The 20,193-nt window shown below is 46.8% G+C and overlaps 1 protein-coding gene across 1 annotated transcript in view; it reads left to right on the forward strand.

Moving 5' to 3' along the window:
• Nucleotides 1-20,187, forward strand: part of LOC119433303 (apolipophorins-like) — a 45,190-nt gene extending 25,003 nt beyond the window's left edge. The window contains exons 9-21 of the mRNA XM_037700446.2: nt 714-881; nt 1,431-1,580; nt 2,866-3,010; nt 5,061-5,344; nt 7,023-7,145; nt 8,258-8,586; nt 9,918-10,100; nt 10,808-11,078; nt 12,639-12,780; nt 13,981-14,087; nt 15,885-16,044; nt 17,331-17,689; nt 19,567-20,187. Coding sequence (XP_037556374.1) covers nt 714-881; nt 1,431-1,580; nt 2,866-3,010; nt 5,061-5,344; nt 7,023-7,145; nt 8,258-8,586; nt 9,918-10,100; nt 10,808-11,078; nt 12,639-12,780; nt 13,981-14,087; nt 15,885-16,044; nt 17,331-17,689; nt 19,567-19,890 — 2,745 coding nt within the window. The 3' untranslated portion in view covers nt 19,891-20,187. The remainder of the gene's footprint in view (nt 1-713; nt 882-1,430; nt 1,581-2,865; nt 3,011-5,060; nt 5,345-7,022; nt 7,146-8,257; nt 8,587-9,917; nt 10,101-10,807; nt 11,079-12,638; nt 12,781-13,980; nt 14,088-15,884; nt 16,045-17,330; nt 17,690-19,566) is intronic.
• The last annotated feature ends 6 nt before the right edge of the window (nt 20,188-20,193 follow it).

Below are 20,193 nucleotides of genomic sequence, written 5' to 3' on the forward strand. Positions count from 1 at the left end.
CTACGTTGTTTCCCAACCGAATATTCGCGACTAACGCCATGAAATTTATGCGAGCTGCGACAAAGTCGAATAAAGTACTGCCCTCGCCTCTATCGCTGTCCAAGTCATCTTAACGTGGTTAGCGGCAGTCAGGTGCTGCAGAGAAGATGAATCCTGCAATTAAGTGCCCCGGAGCGCCTTAATGGCTGCTAATATTCACAATACATGACGGGGTGGCTAAAAGGCGGAGTCATAACCACCCTGACCAAATTCTATAGTAAAGCGACCACACCATCGTTGAAATCACTTAGACAATTATGTCAGTTTATGCTATAACTGTTCCACGATGCACAGGCATCACCGCTCATTCTCAGTCTGATGTGAGCTTTCTTTCGATTTCTTTTAGTTCTCGGCAAAAGAATTAGGAAGCATTCCTCCCTTTCAAGGACTAACTACTTGAGTCAGTCAAGGTACATTTTTGGGGGGAAGTACGTTGCAGGAAAGGTAGACGAGCTAAAGGCGCATAGCGTCTGATCATTGCAACTTTCAGACAGCTTATCCTTGAGCACAACCAATACATACAAGAACACGTGTTTAACGTGTTATGTGGTCTCATCAACAATCCCGGCTAACAATAATTATCCAGTGCAAACTAGAACATGCGATTTGTGAACCTCCCGACTGCACCGTGGAGGAGTGGCGTGACCGCGTTCCCCTATCGCCCCCACGCGCAGCCTCTGCTGAAGCTGGAGCGGTCCCAGGCCTACCTCGGAGTGTCCACGATGGCGTACGCCTATTGCCGCAACAACGCCAACTGCGCGACGGACCGCCCCATCAAGGAGCTCGTCCGCGCTCTGTACCTGACCCTTGGCGAGAACTGCTACGCCCGCGACGACCGCACGGTGAGTGCAAGCCATGTATCGCCGCTCTACACCATAATGTTGTGTTCGGCATTCCAGTGCGCCAGGTACCATATTACGAACTGGAAACAGATTCGGAGAGGACATGTCCAATACGGGGACGTAACCTTATGCTGCTGTACATTAACGCTGCTTCCATTCCAGTGAAATAGTCTAACTTTATCTTAAAGCGCCGCACGGCTCCACAAGTTCCGCAAGCAACGATTTGAACACTCAACCCAGTGTTCCGCAGCAGCCCTGTCTTATTCCTGATGTCATTCTCTTGTGCTGTTCCCGAAAGCATTGCGCCTAATGCTGCGATACTGGCGCTTCTAGAAATCGCTTCAAAAGTGCCACGAAGAAGAAATTTGTAGATATATGACTAGTGGGATTGACAATTAAGGTAAAAGAAAACACTGAAAACATCGAGCTCGCATCACCGGAAGCATATTATGTGACGGGGAGCAAGGACTGCGCTGGCAGCCCGTTCACAGAGAGTATGTACAGAAACGGGAAAACCAGTAACAATGTCCGTCCGTAATTGCCCTGCAGACGCTGATGGTGCTGAAGGCTCTCGGCAACTTGGGCCAGTCCGAAGGCGCAGAGGAGACGCTGTACCGCTGCTTCCAGAACCCGCAGCTCGACATCGAGATTCGTCTGGCCGCCGTGCAGGCATTCCGCCGCTTCGACTGTGATATACCGGTAAGTGAAATTGAAGTTGCGTGAGCAACGAAGCGTCCCAAGTAAGTGTTCGGGCTACTGAAATGGCGACTGAAAACTTAACTGAGCGATTTGGCTAACATTCGTATTGATTATGAGGCAAAAAAGAAAAGGCTTGAACACAAGCACCGTAAGACCCCGGTCATGCAGCACTTATCATATGCCCTACTCTGTTTGTGTTTACGATCTAATATTTTTTCCTGTAATCAATATGAATCTTTCTAGAAGTCGCTGTATTACCTGCACCGTTTCGCGTTGACATTACGCTCATGAGAGGTTAGTTGCTTCAAATAAACTATCACGTCTGACGAAGTAAACTTACGAGCGAGCGAAGCCACAATAGTCGTGATAAGCGACTGCAGATTAATTTAAGGAAGCTTTTAGAAACGGTTGTGACAGGCCCTTCGCACAGGTTCCCAACACTACACAAACACGACCAAAATATTAGTGCTTACAGATTTGGCGCTTCCCGGCAGCTTTGATTTTCAATCCCTGTGATGGATGAATGTCAACAGATCAGGACATTCAGGAAGGCCTCAAGATACGGCTGAGCTTAGCTTTCGAAGGATCACGCAAGCTTGATTGCAATAATGGACAGCGGACTAGAAGAAATTTGCAGAACAGAGCGCTATCCGGCGCGTTTCTTTTCATCAGGTGCCTCTTATTGCGCTTTAGTTTTTCTCAGTCTCGTAAAATGCACCAAGTGTGTAGCCAACTTGTCTTCGTTTATTGTGTGTGAACTTAGCTCGCCTAATACTAACAAATTCAATTCAATTCAATTCAATTCAATTTATTGATAAGTAAATTAGTACATAGACAGTAGTATACAGGAAGAGGTCCCACAGTAAAAACTGCAGGCGAGACCCCTTATGCAATGAATCAAACCGAACAAACCACTTACACAGCTATGGAGCTCCGTCCAACGGAACTCCATGTTGGACTCCGACATATACCTCCGATGGACGAAGAAATTAAAAATTACAAGTGAGTAAATAAACAACAAAAAAAAGCAATTCCAACCTTTGGTCCTTACAAATCACGGGACAACTTCAGCCCTATACTCAGTTTCTCCGCATTACACTGGGCCAAGAAAAGCAATTTAGCAGGATGGAGAAGCCAGAGAATTTCAAACTCTATTACGCGTTGCGAAGGGTCGACGTTAGAGCGATGGTTACAATTACTAGCTTAGGAAGGACGAGATTCGCGATGTGGGCCGCTTAGCTCAAACGCACGCACTCACCCTCTCTTCACCGACACCTCCGTACAGCGCAACCAGATGCTGAGCATCTACCAGAACGTGCACGAGAACGTGGAGCTGAGGATCGCCAGCTACTTGGCCGCCATCCGCTGCCCGAGCAGCCCCGTCATCGACGCCGTCAAGGAGACGCTTCGCACGGAATCCATCAAGCAAGGTGCGTTGCACGACGCGATCATCATGCGCTCTTTGTACCTGCGCAGGTCGTATGCTGCGGTGCTATCATTTGTACAGTTGAGTTTTCTTCCTTTTCCTTTCTTTACAAGAATGAAACCTCGTTGCTCGAGAGCGTTACAGCAAGGGGGCTTACAACGTGATTGTCAACAAGTATTAATTCTGAGATCATACTTCATTCAGACCGCGTCAGGTAGCTTACATCCGTAAACAGGGACGGGGGCACTTTCCGTCTCAGGGCATTTCATTATTATAGAGGGAAGTACATAAAAATAGGACGGGAAGGAGCGTACACTCATTTTCACGATAGCCAAGTATGCACCAACTGGCACACCAATAGGTGATGATTCATTTTCTCATTGTTCAACCCATTGTCGACCTTACTTCCATAACCACTGTCGTTATCGGCCTCATATTACGACTTCCAATTTAAAAACCATGATCATCCTACATTTTGTAACAACAACGCGAACAAACACGACAAAAAGATGGAGAAGGCCACGGGACAAGCGCTGCTTATGTAAGTGATGTCGATTTGCTGTTGTGCGCACATATATCATTGTGTATCAATACATCGTTGATATATCGTCATGTATCGATGAAACATTGGTGTGACAGTGCTTGTCCCGTGTCCCGCGAGTTTGCGCGCTGTCGTTACAAAATTATGGTATACCAACTGACCAACTTTCCATCCTGTTGCGTTATCATCCTAATCGCGAACACAGAGGAGGACAAAGGCAACGGCGGGACACGGGTTGCTTAAGTGAACCGGTAGCAGGGCGCTCAGCTTTCCTACCCTAATTCAGAGCAGATAGCCGCGACGATAAGCTTATCGTGCCACCACACTTCGTAATTCGCCGTATTATTCGGCGACAACAACACAACCCAGAAAAAAAGATAATGTGCTAATCGCTGTCTCCTTCCGCTTTCGGGGGGCTTGCTTACTACTATTGGGGCTGCCTATAACGTAAAGCTGTTCCAAGCTGTTTCTATTCCATTTCTTCCACTAGCCCTCCACAGTTGGTGAAAAAATTTTCGGGCCACACCCACTTTTCCTGCCTTCCACGCGACGCCGCGATAACCGCGGCAATCCTCCTGTGATATGACGTGTACACACTGATTATGTATGATTAGTCTGAACAAAAGAAAAATAATGATTGCTGATTCTGCGACGTTATCGACAAAATAGCCCTCAGTTACTGGTCAACATTTTTCGGGTGGCACCAACTTCCCTTTTCGGACGTGGTGAAAGCTCACCACGTCAAAGTGACGTGTACATAGTAAAGATGCATCATTACACCGAACAAAACTGAATTTCTGTCGGAATAGCCCAAGGCTACCATGCTCAGAAGGAAGTAAAAGATGGCTGGTCATCGATCTCTCTAGCCCTGACTACCAGGATCGGCCGGGCAAAATAATTTTCTTTGCGTGTAAAAAAAAAATTGAGTGGCAACCTAACAGTTGTCGAGTCCTTTCGCCACGCATACGACATCGCTCAGCCAGCTCTTCTTCGCTGAGGGGCTGTTTCATCCGCATCTTGTGATTTCATTGCACGCTGCTCCGATTCGTGTTTGAACTGATGTTGACATTTCACTTTGAGTGTACGTAATTTGTGACTGTTTATTTCGTAAAGAGTGCTTTTCTTTCTTTCTTTTTTTGTTGTCCTCTTCTTTTGTACTGTGCCCGAATCATAAACTCCTGTTTTGGCACTTAAGCTGACAGTATGGATAACTAAGTAAATAAATAATCAAAATTTGCGAAGGCGGCTGTCCAGTGGCAAAGAGCACTTCCAACCAGAAGAAAAAGCCTTGTGAATTTGGTCCCTGATCTGTACTAATGATGTGCTGCTCGCTTTCATCCTGGTTCTTAGCACGCAGTTATTCGCGAATGGATATTTTCCTTAACACATTCACCCGCATATTACCTTCAGATCACGCACCGCCGTCTGCATACCTGTCACAGCTTGCAACTGTCACTTCGCCGCGCCGCTTTGGCTAAGCCTAACGTGGTTCACGCTCCGCCTTTCCTTGCAGTGGGCTCGTTCGTGTACTCGCACATCCGCAACCTGGCCCGCGAGCCGAGTGCCTACCAACGCGAGTACCGGGTCATCGCCAACGACCTGTCGCTGAGGAACCGCTTCGAGCTGGACTTCCGCAAGTTCTCGCGCAACGTCCACTACCGCATGTTCTTCGACCCGCTGGACACGGGCTTCGAGCTGGACGGGGATGTCATCTACACGCCGGACTCGTACTACCCGAGGAGCGCGCGTGTCGCCACCTCGTTCGACATCTTCGGCAAGAAAGTGGATCTGTTCGAAGTGAGCATTTGCTTTGTAACATCCAGGTCCCATGTTCACGGGGCCGTTGGAACACTACTAAGACCAGGCGGTGGGCAGCCGGGGTAGCGAACATTATATTGGCAAAGACGATCAACCAGGGACACAAAGTATTTACACCCGACACGATGGCCTAGTGTATTGCTTAGCGCGAGGACGCGGTTTGGATTACCGACAGGGCCGGTCACATTTCAATGGGGGGGAGGGGGGGGGGGGGGGGCGAAATGCAGAAACGCTTGTGGGCTTAGATTTATGCACAGGTTAAGAAAAACAACTCGAGTGGTCGAAATTACTCCGGAGCACTCGACTACGGCTAGGGCTACAATGCGGACTTGTTGCTATGCCATCTTGGAATGCTAGGGTAGCGCAAACAAGAGCACACGAACAGACGTGTAGCAGCGTGTTCATGTGCTTTTTTCAGGTTCCCGTCTTGCGTGCGCAAAACTAGTATTCCATGCGCTACGGCGTCCTACTCGGCCATTTCGGCGAGGTATATCACACAATTTCATTATTTTTTCTACGAAAACAAAATGGTTCGCTAATTGGACGCTACTTGTGTGACTGAATGCATAAAGCAACGTTTTTGTAATGCAAGTATCTGGAACGCCAATGCACTTCTCCGCAAAGTTCGGGAATTAATATCTCGAAACTCCTATCATCCCAAGAATCCGTTCCAAGTGAATCCACCTTGCGAACTCCACGGCTACAATTTGTAAATTGCAATATGGGTCATCAGGTAATAAGTTAAAAAAACTTATTTAGTCCATTTTTGTTTATTAGTCGATTATGCAGTTCAATTTCTTGTGCAAGTAATGTCCACCTCTTCGAGTAGACCAGCTCATTAACTAGAATTAGGCTATCTGCCACAGGAAACCTCAAATAAATTTTGAAAGTGTTCGCTGAAACACCCTGTATATAGATGATCGACTTCTCACGCTTCCCACACACACAATTTTCTAATGCCAACGCATTTAAAGAGGCCCTGAACCATTTTTTATCGAAGTGGAGAAATACATTTGAAGTGGAAATATGCTATTTCAGAATCACTTTGCCGCAGAAAGTACTTCAATGCTTTCAGCAGAAGCGGAGTTATCGGCAGTCAAAGATGGCCACCATTGTGCTCCCCTTCCTCCTCCAAAGCCTTGCACTGCGAAGGCTACGGCGGAGACGTCACCGTGACGTCCGAGACGTCACCGTGGCGCTCAGTTGAAATTTCCGATTTGGTGCCTACGCCGCGCTAAACGTAAGCCAAACGCGGCTGTCCTTGGAGAGCCGCAGTGCGCTTAGCCACTGGACTCGTGGCGGCACCTCGCGGTGGCTGCGGTGTAGCCGACCGCAGCGACCAATAGCAGCCGTGTATTGGAGTGCTCTTTATGACGAAATAAAGCGCACAGAAAAGAGCGATGATCATGGGGTTTTTGAAACGAGAGCGTTTGAGAAAAAGGTGACTTCGCGCTCCGCTTGCGAGCTCCACGGACCGCGTACGACAGCAGAACTTGGCTGAGATGTTCACAACAGCGTATGCTACCCGCGGACTATGTTATTTCACCGAGCCCGAGGGGTGGTTCAGAGCCCCTTTAAAAAAAAAGGTGCCACATTTGGTTTTAGTTCTTCAACACATTACAGGAGAATACATTTGTGGAAATGATTTCTGCTGCAGGCTGGTGCCCGTGCCGAGCACCTGGAGAAGATCGTCGAGCAGTGGATTCCGAGCGACAACCACAACGCGGTGCGTGCCAAGAGAGCCATCAGCGACAACAAAATCGACGAGCTAGACAGAAGGGTGAGTGCATCACGTGGCACACAAACCGCCGCCGTGCCCACACACAGGCAGCGGAATTCGCGCACTGTATACAGTCAGTTGAGTGCCGGCCACTATGCGAGCAGACGGTGCATGTTTCATCGCCACTCGCGAGTCAACTGCAGGTTAACGACCAAAAATTACGTCAGGTCCAACGCACCGATTTTAGGCCAAGCTTGAAACTCTGACTGGAACGTCTCGATTAAACGCAATACAAGGACAGACATGATACGTGTAGTTTTATTTTATTTTCAAGTCCGCGCCAGGAGCTGCTCACCTTGTCCCGTCGCAGAATTCTCATGTCATTTAGCCCCGCGGTAACATGCCTCTAAACTAACAGTTCGTTTGTGTAACTAACGGTTCGTTGTTGCAAATAACCGTCACTCTGTACCATAGCGAATACGCGTACATGCCTGCCTCGCAAATCGAGACGCGGAAGCCCTCCTCACCAGGCGACTTAATGAGATTGGTGCAACAGCGGATTTTGCTGTCTCATCTAAGTCCAGAAGGGTTCGCAAAAAAAAAAAGCTTTACGTTTAAATGGGCTGTAATAAGAAGTTGCGCTAAAGAATTATATTGGTGATAGCAGCACCGCATTCCTTATAGTTTAGCTCAAACTGAAACCTAAAGGATAGATCTAAGAGAAAGCCTAGCACGTTAATTACGAGGTGCTAGTTATAGCTAATAAAGAAACGCTCATGCGACAAGCTTTCAGTGCGCGTTAAATAATCTCAGGGGGTCAAAATTAACGCCGAGCCAACCGCGCGGCCTCTCTCGAAGTCAAACAAGCGCTTCGAGGTGTAAAATGAAGGAAGGTTCACTCTTGCGAATTCATTCATTCATTCATTCATTCATTCACTCATTCGTTCGTTCGTTCCTTCCTTCCATCCTTTATTCCTTTCTTTCTTCCTTCCTTCCTTCCTTCCTTTCTTTCTTTCTTTCTTTCTTTCTCTTCCTTCCTTCCTTCCTTCCTTCGTTCCTCCCTCTCGGCTATTCGCTTTCATTGGCAATTATTGTCGACGGTTTCTCCCCATTTAGTTTCTTAAGGTCACCGTTCATTAATGGTCTTTTTCTGCCGCTCCATTCTCCTGCAGTTCGCCATCAAGTCCAAGTACAGCGGCGAGCCAAAGGCCTCCGCGTACGTCAAGTTCTTCGGCAACGAGATCGCCTCGCTGCAGCTGGCAGCCGGCACGGCGAGCCCCTACAACGACCTCATGGACTGGATCTCGCGCCTGTCCGACCCCAAGGGTCTGGACCTGAGCAAGAGCGTCCTGTTCGCCGACACCACGCTCACGGTTCCCGCCAGCAGCGGTCTCCCGCTTCGCGTCTCGGTCAACGGCTCGGCCACTGTCGCGCTCAAGGTCGGCGGAAACTCGCAGTTCCGCAAGGGATCCATCGATGTCACCGGTCTTATCAAGCCCAGGTCAGAGACACTCTCGCTATTCACAATGTCTTATCAGTTGCATCAAAGTGCGTTGAGTAAGGCGTTCAACGTGCTGGAAAAGTTCAGTGAAGGAAACGAACACTTAATGTAAAATATGCCGTGTACACGGGTCAACACACTCGTATAGAACACACTCCTGAGGGCAAAAGCAGTTACCGAAGCTTAAGCCGACCACCAGGTCGACAGAAATGAACGGAAACTGTAAATGTAGCCGGGCAACCTAGCATATACAGCCCATTTTGTGACACCTGTCATCTTCGCCAGCGCAGTCCTGAGAACGTGGTTCGCGCGTTCTGCAGGAGTGCGTTGACCTCTGTACATAGAAGCAAGAAAGTAAACATTAAATACAATGGCAACAAACGTACAGGGTATCTGTGGACTAGCGCATAACTCAAGACGGGGCCAACTCCAATTTTGCTTTTCACACACATGTAGAAAGCGGAAATTTACTTATATGAGACAACCGATGGGACTGGTTGGACTGGTTTGAATAAAATTTGTTACATTTGAGAAAGAAAGTTCCTATCTAGTGACTCTACGAACTCTACGCAGTCTAGGTAGCAGAATTTTTTTTAGGGCCACGATTTATTTTTCTGAAATTACCCTAAATAAGCAAGCTTATTTTCCTTTTTTTAATGAAGCAAGATATTGAGAAATCTGTAAGGCTGCATTAAACAGATATCGCAGTTCTGTAAACTGCATCTGTTAGACCTTTATATATCATTTTACCGGTTACGTAAATTTGTTACAATGTTTACGAGGGTTTTGCAAAAGCCCAACGCACAAACGTTTGTTATATCTCAGAGCGGTGTATAATGCAGTTATTTGTGCGCTTTATATTTCTTTATAAGGGATGTTTACAGAAATGTAATACCATTATTTCTTACTGACCTGTGGAATTGATAACTCGGTGCTCCCATTTTCTTTTTTTTTTTAGTTTTGCATTTGCAACAATTTTCGTAAAACAATGTCGCTTAAATAAAAAGTCTGCTTCCTACTTTCACTCGATTTTAACTTTTTCTGTCAAATGCAATAAACCTGATCAAAATCTGTGCAGTGGTTGCCGATAAAAACGACTCCTCCGTTCTCATGTATTTATATAGTAGCTCCCGAGTTAAAGTTACCTCTTAATGTTTCAAAACGAAGGTCTTCTGGCCCTTAGCCAAAATTAAACTTCAGGAAAGGAAAAAAAACTGAAAAGAAAGTTGGCTTAGCCAAGTATTAACTACGCATGTGAAGGTGACTACGTTTAAGTGTTCGAACCTGTTTTATTCGACCTGCTTCAACGTTGTCCTCTTCCGGATACGCAGCGGTGCCGTTCAGCTGGCGATGCTGATGAGCGTGGATGCCCACAAGTCCACCTCTGGAGTCCGTATGGTGGCCACCATGTCTTCTTCCTGGTCGGTGGACGGCTCCCTGCAGATGCAACAGGGCCAGGCCATCAAGGCAAAGCTCAACATGCCGGAGAAGGAGATGGAGCTCATCGACGTCAAGTAAGTCATTTAGGGACAGCGGAAGTCGCACTCGATGATGAGGATAATTACCTTTATTGACATCCCCTTTCTAAAGGGGCGGCGACAAATGGTCTCCTATATAGCCTTCTTCACCTAAGCGGGTTTTGCTGCTTATATCGCAGTCTTGGCATTCTTCTCCTTCTGATCTTTTCTTTCTTCATTACGACCTCCGTATCTATATTGCACAGTTACCTATGCCTGTCACGGCTCTGGTTCTATCAGTCTCCTTCGAACATTTTTTTTTTCTATGCCTACTCTAAACGTCTGTTGTTGATATTGACTGCTGACCAGGTAATGCTTCCAACTACTTTGAATCCCTGTGCTTGTTGAAGGTGGACGTTATTTACGGCTCTTGCTGGGTGAATTTCTTGGCATTCTATCGCGATATGCTGAGCCGTTTTCGAACTTATGCTGCAGCAGACACGCCTTGCAGAGACATTAGTCTGTGAGCACGAGCGTCCTCTTAAAGGCAATAAAACTCGCATAGTATGAAAGACCGCGAGCAAAAAAAAAAAGCCTATTTGTTTATGCGGAGGTTTGCCCTGTAGCATAAAACGCATAAAGCACGTTATAAGTGCGTGTAGTTATGTTCAGTGAAGTCCAGCAGGGATCCATGGTGTGGACCATAGTGTGCAGAGGTGTGAACCCTTTGAACACGCCGCTTACTCCCCGCCGACACCCCGCAGGAGCAAGATCTTCCTGGTGAACGGCGCCTCGGAGCTGGAGCACCGCAACGAACCGCAGAAGAAGCTGGAGACGGAGGCTTGCACGGGCTCCGCCATGGAGCGGGCGCTGGGTCTCAAACTCTGCGGCCGCGCCGAGTTCCCGGTGTCGAGCCAGACGTACCGCTCGCCCATGTACCCGTTCAGCGGCAACGCCGAGCTCAGCCTGCGCCTCATCAAGGCTGACCCGACTCTGACGTCATACGAGTTCGAGTCCAGCTGGACGAACACCAAGGTGAGCTATGTGCCAGTGTTCGTGTTGTGCACGAGGGAGGACAAGTAGCCGATGCCGGGCTTTGATGCGAAAGGGTGCCCAACTACTCTTGTAATAACTAAACGAAAAGCACCAGAACGTAGAACTGGTCGAGATGAACTGCTTTCGTGCTACACCTTGAAAGAGGCGCACACCTAGACAGACGATTCAAGCACTTCCAACTAAAGATTTGTTGAAAACGCGTGAACACTTCCGGAGAGAGATAAACGCATGAAGAAAAAAAAATGAGCGAGCGAGAACAACCAAGTGTCAAGCAAATGTGAGAACCAAAAGCACTCAATATCCAGAAATATTAGTCCGCGGCATCTACGAGCCTGAATCCCACTTCAATATCCTTCGTTCTATGATCGGTTTCCTTTAAAAAAAAAGATCACAGCGAGCGCTGTGCCCTTCACTTAAGGAAGTCGACTGCCATGATGAGTTCTTGAACGCTTGTCCTATTCCTTTTCTTTATTATGCACTGTGCTTTGCGGGGCATGAAAGACAAACTAATACCTGTTCCCGCTAATAATCTATTGCCAAAAAAATTAAAGAGGCATGATCCCCATGGCAGTTTCTTTAGAAGTTGTCGCTCATATCATTTGAAACAGATAGTGCACTGCCGTGAGTCCCTGAGCGTGGTTGGGGCTTTGCGGGGGCTCTATAAGCGGTTTAGTTTACATCAATCCGTACATAAAGCTCCGGTACCTCCCACGGCACCATCGGCCATTCCAACACTGCGTTTAATGACTGTTGTCGCGAAGAGGCCATTCAACACATTCTGCGTGAGTGTACTCGCTTTGTCTTCCACTTGTCGTAACGTTGGCTCCTGCTCTCACCTTGTTTTCGTGTCGCTCATCGTCGTGAATTTCCATCTCCCACATTCCCCGTGTTTTCCCTGTCCTCACTTTAGCGTACAGCCTCGTGGCCAAGCTAGCTCGCTTTGATAGCAGACCATCATCAGAGAAAACCACATGGGAATGCCGGCATCCGGACCCATCGTAGCAGAGCCCGACGAAGACACTGCTACAGTTTTTAAGTGCGACTGTCCTACAAATACAGCCGCAGCCTGAATCGGTGTTCGTTACGCTGCACGTGATCCTGTGCTGGAACAGTGCGCGGGGATCGTGACAGGCTGTGATCCTGTGTCCGTTCTCTCTCCCTCTCTCTTTTGTCCCATTCTCTCAGCTTTAATATTATCTTTCAATTTGACATAATGCCGCAAACATCGCCAAAACGGCTCAAGAGATCAAGGGAACGGACGACACATGATTAAGGGAACAGAAGACACAGCGCCTTCGTCTGTTCCCATTATCTTTTGATGAAGCCACTGCGTTATGAAGCCCTAATCGTTTCTCCCGTTTTCGCGCTGTTTTTCACGTTATGTTAACGTGAAACGGTTAACAACCTTTTCAATACGCCCTCCCGCGTTCCCCAATGTAGGCTAGCAAACGGTATTTTCCATTCTCGTCTGTCTTCTCTCTTATTGCGGTGCACTGTTCTCAAGATGGCAACGTATTTTGTGCTATCCCGCTTCACCAGGACCTCGTGAGTGCCGTGTTGAGCGTGAACACGCCGGGAACCACGACGGATCGAGAGATCACGGCATCGCTGACACACAACCTGCGCGACGGCAGCGTCGCACTGAAGCTGAAGACGCCGCCCAAGAAGCTCGCCATCGAAGGTGAGCCCGACCGGGCGGCGCGCTTCTTTCACATTACGCAGCATTTACACTTACTGGCAGTGCCTTCCTTTCCGGTGGGATCTCTCAACTCGCGAGATTAGCTGTCGCGTAAGATGCTGGCCTGTAAGTTACTGGTGATGCTTCCGTTCCACCGCTGTGGTAAACGTTCTTAAATATTTTACATTCTTATGTCAGAATTTATCTTGGCAGTGGTAAATTGACCCTTCCTTTCTAAGGGTAGAGTTTCGGTTCTGGCGCAGTTTTCTAGGGTTTAGCGAAAATAGATAGATAGATAGATAGATAGATAGATAGATAGATAGATAGATAGATAGATAGATAGATAGATAGATAGATAGATAGATAGATAGATAGATAGATAGATAGATAGATAGATAGATAGATAGATAGATAGATAGATAGATAGATAGATAGATAGATAGATAGATAGATAGATAGATAGATAGATAGATAGATAGATAGATAGATAGATAGATAGATAGATAGATAGATAGATAGATAGATAGATAGATCTAGGTAGATAGATAGATAGATAGATCTAGATAGATAGATATATCTATCTAGTTAATATTAAATTCATTTTCACTTCTAGGGAATGATATTCGTATACTTCGATAATCAGCGTAGATTCTTTGGTTCAAATTTGTTTATGAAGTAACTTGTCAGAAAAAAGCATAAATATATGCAATATGCCGTATTGTATTTATTTTTATGAATTTATTTACATGTACAATTGTGAAAAATTCTATTTTTTTCATGATGTCCTTACAAAAGAGAAAAATGGGAAACTACACGATGCACCGTAGCCCTGCTACACATGATGAGCGTGGGCCAAGTGCGTGCACGTTATCAAATTAACAAAGCTAGATGAAAATGCTTCACTGGCTGTGGAGCGGTGAACACATATAACGTATTCGAGTTGATTCCAGTCAGTTATTGTCCGTGAAAACAAAGAGTACTTAGCACACTTATTGCGATTGTGGAAAGGCGGGATTGTTAACGCGTGACGTATACCCTCAAAAAAAATAGGGAAAAAAGGTGGCGAGATACTCGTGTTGTAATCTTCATTAATTATTTGATATGGGAATTTCACCCTCAAAATTTGATTCTTACTGTCGGAAGCTCCGCTTCGCTTAATACTGCTCTTATTGTAACACACTCGCTGATTTTCCCGGTTTTCAGGCCAGTACAATTTCGACGAGAAACTGAAGAAGCTCAACCTGCAAGCCAAGGCTGACGATGAGGCCATCATTAAGCTCATCACCGAGCTGAGGGCAGATGCTTCTTCGGTGAGTGCCATTTTGCCTCGTGATACAGGAACCAAAAAAAAAGTGTTTTATGTCGTGAAAAAAATCCAAGAGATCGCTAATCAGATCATGCACTTTCTGGGAACATGAGCCTTGTACATACGCCGCGGTGGAACCGTGTGTGATAATGTTCTGACACATATTTTCAAAGTTATAGAAACTGCACAACTGACTTCTCAAATACAAACGCATGGCACTAGGTAAGTAGGAAGGTTGCGAAACACTCAGCGGATAATTTGGCACGATACGAAAGCTCTCATCAATATGCTGTATTGTGACGTAACGATAAAAAATTAATTAACGGAATTCTGAGGTTTTGCATGCCAAACGCACGACTTGACCTTGAGGCGAGCCATAGTGCGGGACTCCGCATTAACTTTGACCAGCTGGGAATCTTTAACGTGCACGTTATTAAAAGTACACGAGCATTCTTTTTTTAATTTTGCAACCGGGAACAAACCCACGTCCTTGAGCTCAGCAGCACTAACTCCATAGCCACCACGCTACCGCGCGCCGGGTGACGTCATGATAGAGAGCAAAATTTTTCCTTCTGGTGTAGCAATAAGGCTACACATGATGACGCCGCTCATTAAAGAAATAGGTGATACCCGATTTCCCGCCACGGCGATGGCTCCCACCGAATAACAGAAACCAATCTCGAAGGCTACGCTTTTACTCGAAGGCACGCACCGGAATCAATTGCAGAGCCTGAAACAAGTCGTAGAAGTCACGTTTAGGGTACACTTTTAAACAAGAGCGCTGCGCGCATTTCTTCTGGCGGTCTCGCGTGTGACAACCACAGCGGTCATCGGAGAGGACCAGTGTATCGTGACGTCATCGCGCGTAAACGTCCTGGGCCACAAAACCGAAGCTGAGCCCATATCCACAAAAAACAGTCAAGACAGAATTGTTCGTAAGAGAAAATTATAGCCAATCTTGATGCTGTACATATCATTGACATTTGCAGGTCAATGGCAAGGAACACACATGAGAAAAAAGCTTTGCAAATTTGGCCCATGGTTCGTAGGAACATTTATAGTACAGTGTACGTGGCACCCATAATGCCTCCAAGTATTTTCTTCGGAGATCAGGGGTGTTGTGCTTTTCTACAGGTGGAATTCTCTACTATGTTTAGCGAAATTAAATGCATCAACTACAAAAGGCTGGATGGCAGAAAATCAATTCCAGGTTTTTCCTCGTTTTGCGCTTTCCTGGAACATCACAACATATCTCAAATTTCATACAGTGCACTTCCATTCGCTCGCACATTAAGGTCGATGCAGAAATTTTTTCGAGCCAGTAGTGCTGTATTAGCTTAAAAAAAGAACAACCTGTGTTCACAAAAAGCTACTACGCTAGAATGGTTTGTAAGACCAAATTCCAGCCAATCTGAACGCTGCACATATTATTAGCAAAGGCGATCAGCCACTAGAAATATAGCGCTTACGGCTGAAAAGCTTTGTGAATTCAGCCCCAGGTGCTGCATTCACGAAGCTTTTCAGTCGTAAGTGCTCATTTCTACTGGCCTATCACCTTTGCTAATAATATGTGCAGCCTCCGGATTGGCTGGAATTTGCTCTTACGAACTGTTCTATCGTAAGAGCTTTTTGTGAATGCAGGCTCAGGGGTCGAATTCACAAAGCCATTCGTTCGTAAGTGCTGCTTGCGATTGGCCAGCCCGCCTTCGCTAATGATATGTCCAACGCCACGATTGGCTGACACTTGTTTTTACGTAAGCAACTACAAGCCTCGAGGGTCACCGGCTCGCTTTTCTCGCAGGCTGACGATGGCATGAACAAGTACACGCACGTGACCGAAGTGACTTACCGCGGCGAAAAGATGGTGCTCGTCAACGGCCAGTGGGCAGCCGCCAAGGGACGCAAGTACAGCGGCAGCGTCAGCATCGAGAAGCTCACCGAGCAGCCGGTCCAGATGAACAGTGAGCACGCGCTTCCTCGTTTTCAAGTTTCACCCAGCAACGCCCAACGTACAGTTTTAGATACACTTAGTTTGGTACCTCAAAATGCTGATTTACGCGCGAGAAACTTAACGGGAAACCTATAGTAGCATTTCTGACACGCTCAAGCTAAGTTTCAAATGTCGATATCTCAGCGAAACAACTAATAAATAATAAGTCGCTGGTATACTAACCAGTACGTGAGGCAAACTTCATAGATCTTTCGTACTAAAGTTCTCATCGCGGCCAGAAGTAAATGTGAGTAAGCTGACTTAAGTTCTTTTTCGTAGAATGGCGTTTGGTTTTATGGGGTTAGAGATGTTTTCACAAAGAACAGCTGTTTCTTTTTTTCTTTCTTTTCTTTTTTTCTTTAGCCGCGCACTGCTTCGATCCCGTTCGCTTCCTGTCCGCGCCTCGTCGCACGCATCAGAGATGCAGCGAGTGTAACAAAGCTGTCACTTTTTCTAGAAAAGGAAGAAGACAGCCACAGTGTTATTCCCTTCGCGCAACTGCGCACGACATTTCATTGAACCAGAACTGTGCAAAAGTCATGCATAATATTCAATTTGAATTTCAACGGAAACCATATTGAGCGCAGCGAAAAATCAATAAGACTCAACATATTTCACATGACGGCTCTTGTTAGGGCGGCAGTGATGTGCAAGATTTATAGCGTCTTCCTCTCCAATTGCTTCCTTTCCTAGTGCTTTTTCGCTGGAAATTCTTATAATGCGCTTAACGTGTAAGATTGTTCGCTTTTGACTATGACACGCGCAGGGTGGAGGATAGTTCGTAAAAGGAACAAATTATCATCCACCCGACTGAACAACGAAGCTACAAGGAAAATCCTCGCGTGTTTCTCGGAAAGAAAGCTTCGAAGTTGAAGAAACGTTCATCCTGGTCAGGGATTCAAACCCGGGACCGACGCGAGCCCGCTAACTATTCGTGAACGTTCTTCCACCTTGCGGACGTCTCCACAACCGAATTTCCGCATTCCGTGTCCCATTTCCTCGAATTGTCGATTAATTCGTCCTCACTCAGCGATCTGCTAGCCTCCAGGTTAGCTCGGTAGAGCGACCGCCCCTGTAAGGCGTTGGTCCCGGGTTCGAATCCTGTACCAGGAACGAGTTTTTTTTTGTTTGTGTGTGTGTGTGTGTTTTTTGTCCGCGCTCTGTCATACGCCTTCCTTCGCTTGACCAGCACTCGCGCACGCGCAATGCCGCAAGGCAAGCGCGCTCACTAACGCGTTCCCGCGCCGCATCTCGCAGTGGACCTGGACCTGACGGACAAGCGTCGCGTTCGCTACGAAGGCTCGGTGCGCTCGTTCTTCGTGAACGGCGCCGTCAACGGCTACACTCAGACGGGAGACAACTGGTCGACCAAGGCCGACGGCGAGTTCAGCCTGATGGGCGGCCGAACCGAGAAGGTCGGCCTGACGGCCAAGTTCCGCGACCTGTCATCAGGCTCGCTGGCCAAGTACAGCGGCGCGGCCTCCTTCCAGAACACCTTCCACCCGGCGCTCAACACGGAACTGCAGTGGGACTGCCAGAGGACCGACGGGCAGCTCGAGAACTCGCTCCAGATTGTGCGCGGCGAAGGCGGAAAGAAGAACGGCAACACCATCAAGGTTCGTCAAATGCTTGCTCCAACGTAGATGTACAACTAGCGTGAGGCGCAGTGCAGACGGGCCACGCGAGACGACGGAGAAAAGAAGAATAGAATAGAATAGAATAGGACTTTATTCGAAGTGAATGCACTTCAGGAAGTAGGAGGCCGAAAGGCACAATGCCTGACCAGGGCCTTCCTTCCCGAAGCATGTTGCACTCGGAGGGTTACAAACAAAAATAAATACACAAGCGGCGTAGTATATGCGTCAACACTCGTTGGCATAATTACAAAACAAAAAATATCAATTCGTGGTCATTAAAAGAAAAGAAAAGCTGCAAGAAGCCACTCCTATGTCAGGTGTCTGAGGTCGCCCCCATATAAATGTGATTGGCGTGGCGGGACTTGAACCCGCGACCTCGCGCTAAGCAGTAGAACGTCATAGCCACTCAATAACCTCGGCTACTAATTATTGGATACTGGATAATGAACAGAGCTATCAGTTTCAGTTTACTTCGGCGTAGACATAAATATATCCTGAAATGAATTACAGAGGGACATCCGTCTGTCAGGCAACCACAAGGGGTAATAAAATTGCATGCATAGCATAGATTGCATTAGCATGCAAGTAATCTATAAAATACCAACAAACTAAAGCAACAATGCAATAAAGACTGTGAACGTTACCTCCAAGATGATACATTAAGGGCATCGATGTACGTACATACATCAAGACTTAATTTAAACCATGTGTTTAAAGAGAGGGAAGTTGTAAACACAAGATGAATCCCGCAGTCCGAACGACCCGCAAAAATAGTAATTGAAATATGTTTGTGCAGAAAGTGATATCGATAATAGTTTAGGAGATCAGATTTTATTTATTTTCCTGACCTTGATTTTTTAAGGTGTTCTTTTTTTTTTTCGACTGCTCAACTCGGTTTGAGACGATCAGCAACATGAGAACAAGGTGAGAGCAAGAGACAACGTTTCGGCAAGTGGACTTGTGTTCTTCAAGGCGACATAATCTCTCCTCGGCACGGAATATATAGTTTCTTCTAATTGCCGAAACGTTGGCTCCTGATCTCACGCTGTTCTCGTGTTGGTCATCGTCTTGAATTTCCATCTCCCGCATTCCCCGTGTTAACTTGGTTTGAGCAATTCAAAAAAAAGGACAGAATGGCCCCACTGCTTTGCAGGCCACTTCTAGTGGGGTCAAACTGTGATCAGATTTTAGGTGCCTTTTATTGTAGTTAACATGTCCAACACTAGTATAAATCACACGAGCCGAGTTTATTGTAAAACCAGGAGTGTTAGAACAGGGGCTGCTGGAGCTTATACGATCATTTCTTCCACCCACTCATCAATTTAACCATTGTATTAGTGGCCAACATTTTTCAGCTTTTGAACAATTTTGAGAGAAGCTATTCGCGTTGCATAGTTATGTAAAACAGGCAACGCGCTTGCAAGTTAGTGAATGTGAAGCTAAGATTTTAATCTCTGTGAGTCTCACCGTGTTAACAGCCTTTTCTAAGGTTTAATGACTCTAAGGAAAAGCAAAGTTATTTGTCTTTCTCCTGGGCAAGAGTTCTTTCAGACGGACACTTTATCGTTATAGTGGAGAGCGTCTACATTTTTTTTTTTGTTATTATCATACGTCCCGCAGATGCACGTTAAAGCATTTGGTAATGAGACTCGAGCTAAGTTAATGTATTAGTTATAAAAAATCTATAGATGAATAGTGGGTGTACCTATAGCAGAAGTTAGCGCACAGTATGGAGACAAAGCCTGCGTTGTCTGAGGCATGGCTTAGCAGAGATACCTCAGTGTAGAAATCAAGGCAGCCTGACGTATGATGATTGACGTTGCAACTACTTTTTTTTTCTGTTGGGCTCTTTCTAGATCCAGCAGATTGCTCGCTACACTGGAACCCTGGCAAACAACAACGCGGGTCTTTCGCTCAAGCTGAAATACCCTCAGAAGCGCATCGATTGGCAACTGGAGATGAAGCACGAAAACACACCAACCAGCCTCGTTAATCGCATGGGCATAACATACGCTCCCTCGAGGCAGATAAACACCGTCATTGACATCTCGACTTCGCCTGAAGCCAAGGCTAACCTTCAGCTCAGCTATCCAGGCCGCGAAATGAGGATGAGTGCAAACTACCAACGCAGCACGTCAGATGAATACCGTGGCGACGTCCTTCTGCAGTGGAACAGCTGACAAAAAGATCGAGGCATCTGGAACGTTCAAGCCGGGTTATGACCGACGTCAGTACAGCCCCAGTTTCGAGGCCGAGATACGAATTCCGAACAAGCGTCCCGTCACCGTCAGCGGATCGTTGAGGGCGTCCAGGGGGTACTACTCCGTCAACGCTGCGTCGCAATGCAGCCGCGGAAAGTACGAGCTCAACGGTTCCTATCGCTCCGCGGATGCCTACAGCCACAACGTTGAACTCAGGGTGAACACGCCCTACGACATTTACTCGGCAGCCGGAGAGACGAAAGTCCACCTCGGAGAAAATGG

The sequence above is a fragment of the Dermacentor silvarum genome, chromosome 11, assembly GCF_013339745.2.
Source record: "Dermacentor silvarum isolate Dsil-2018 chromosome 11, BIME_Dsil_1.4, whole genome shotgun sequence".
Classification (NCBI taxonomy): Eukaryota; Metazoa; Arthropoda; class Arachnida; order Ixodida; family Ixodidae; genus Dermacentor; species Dermacentor silvarum.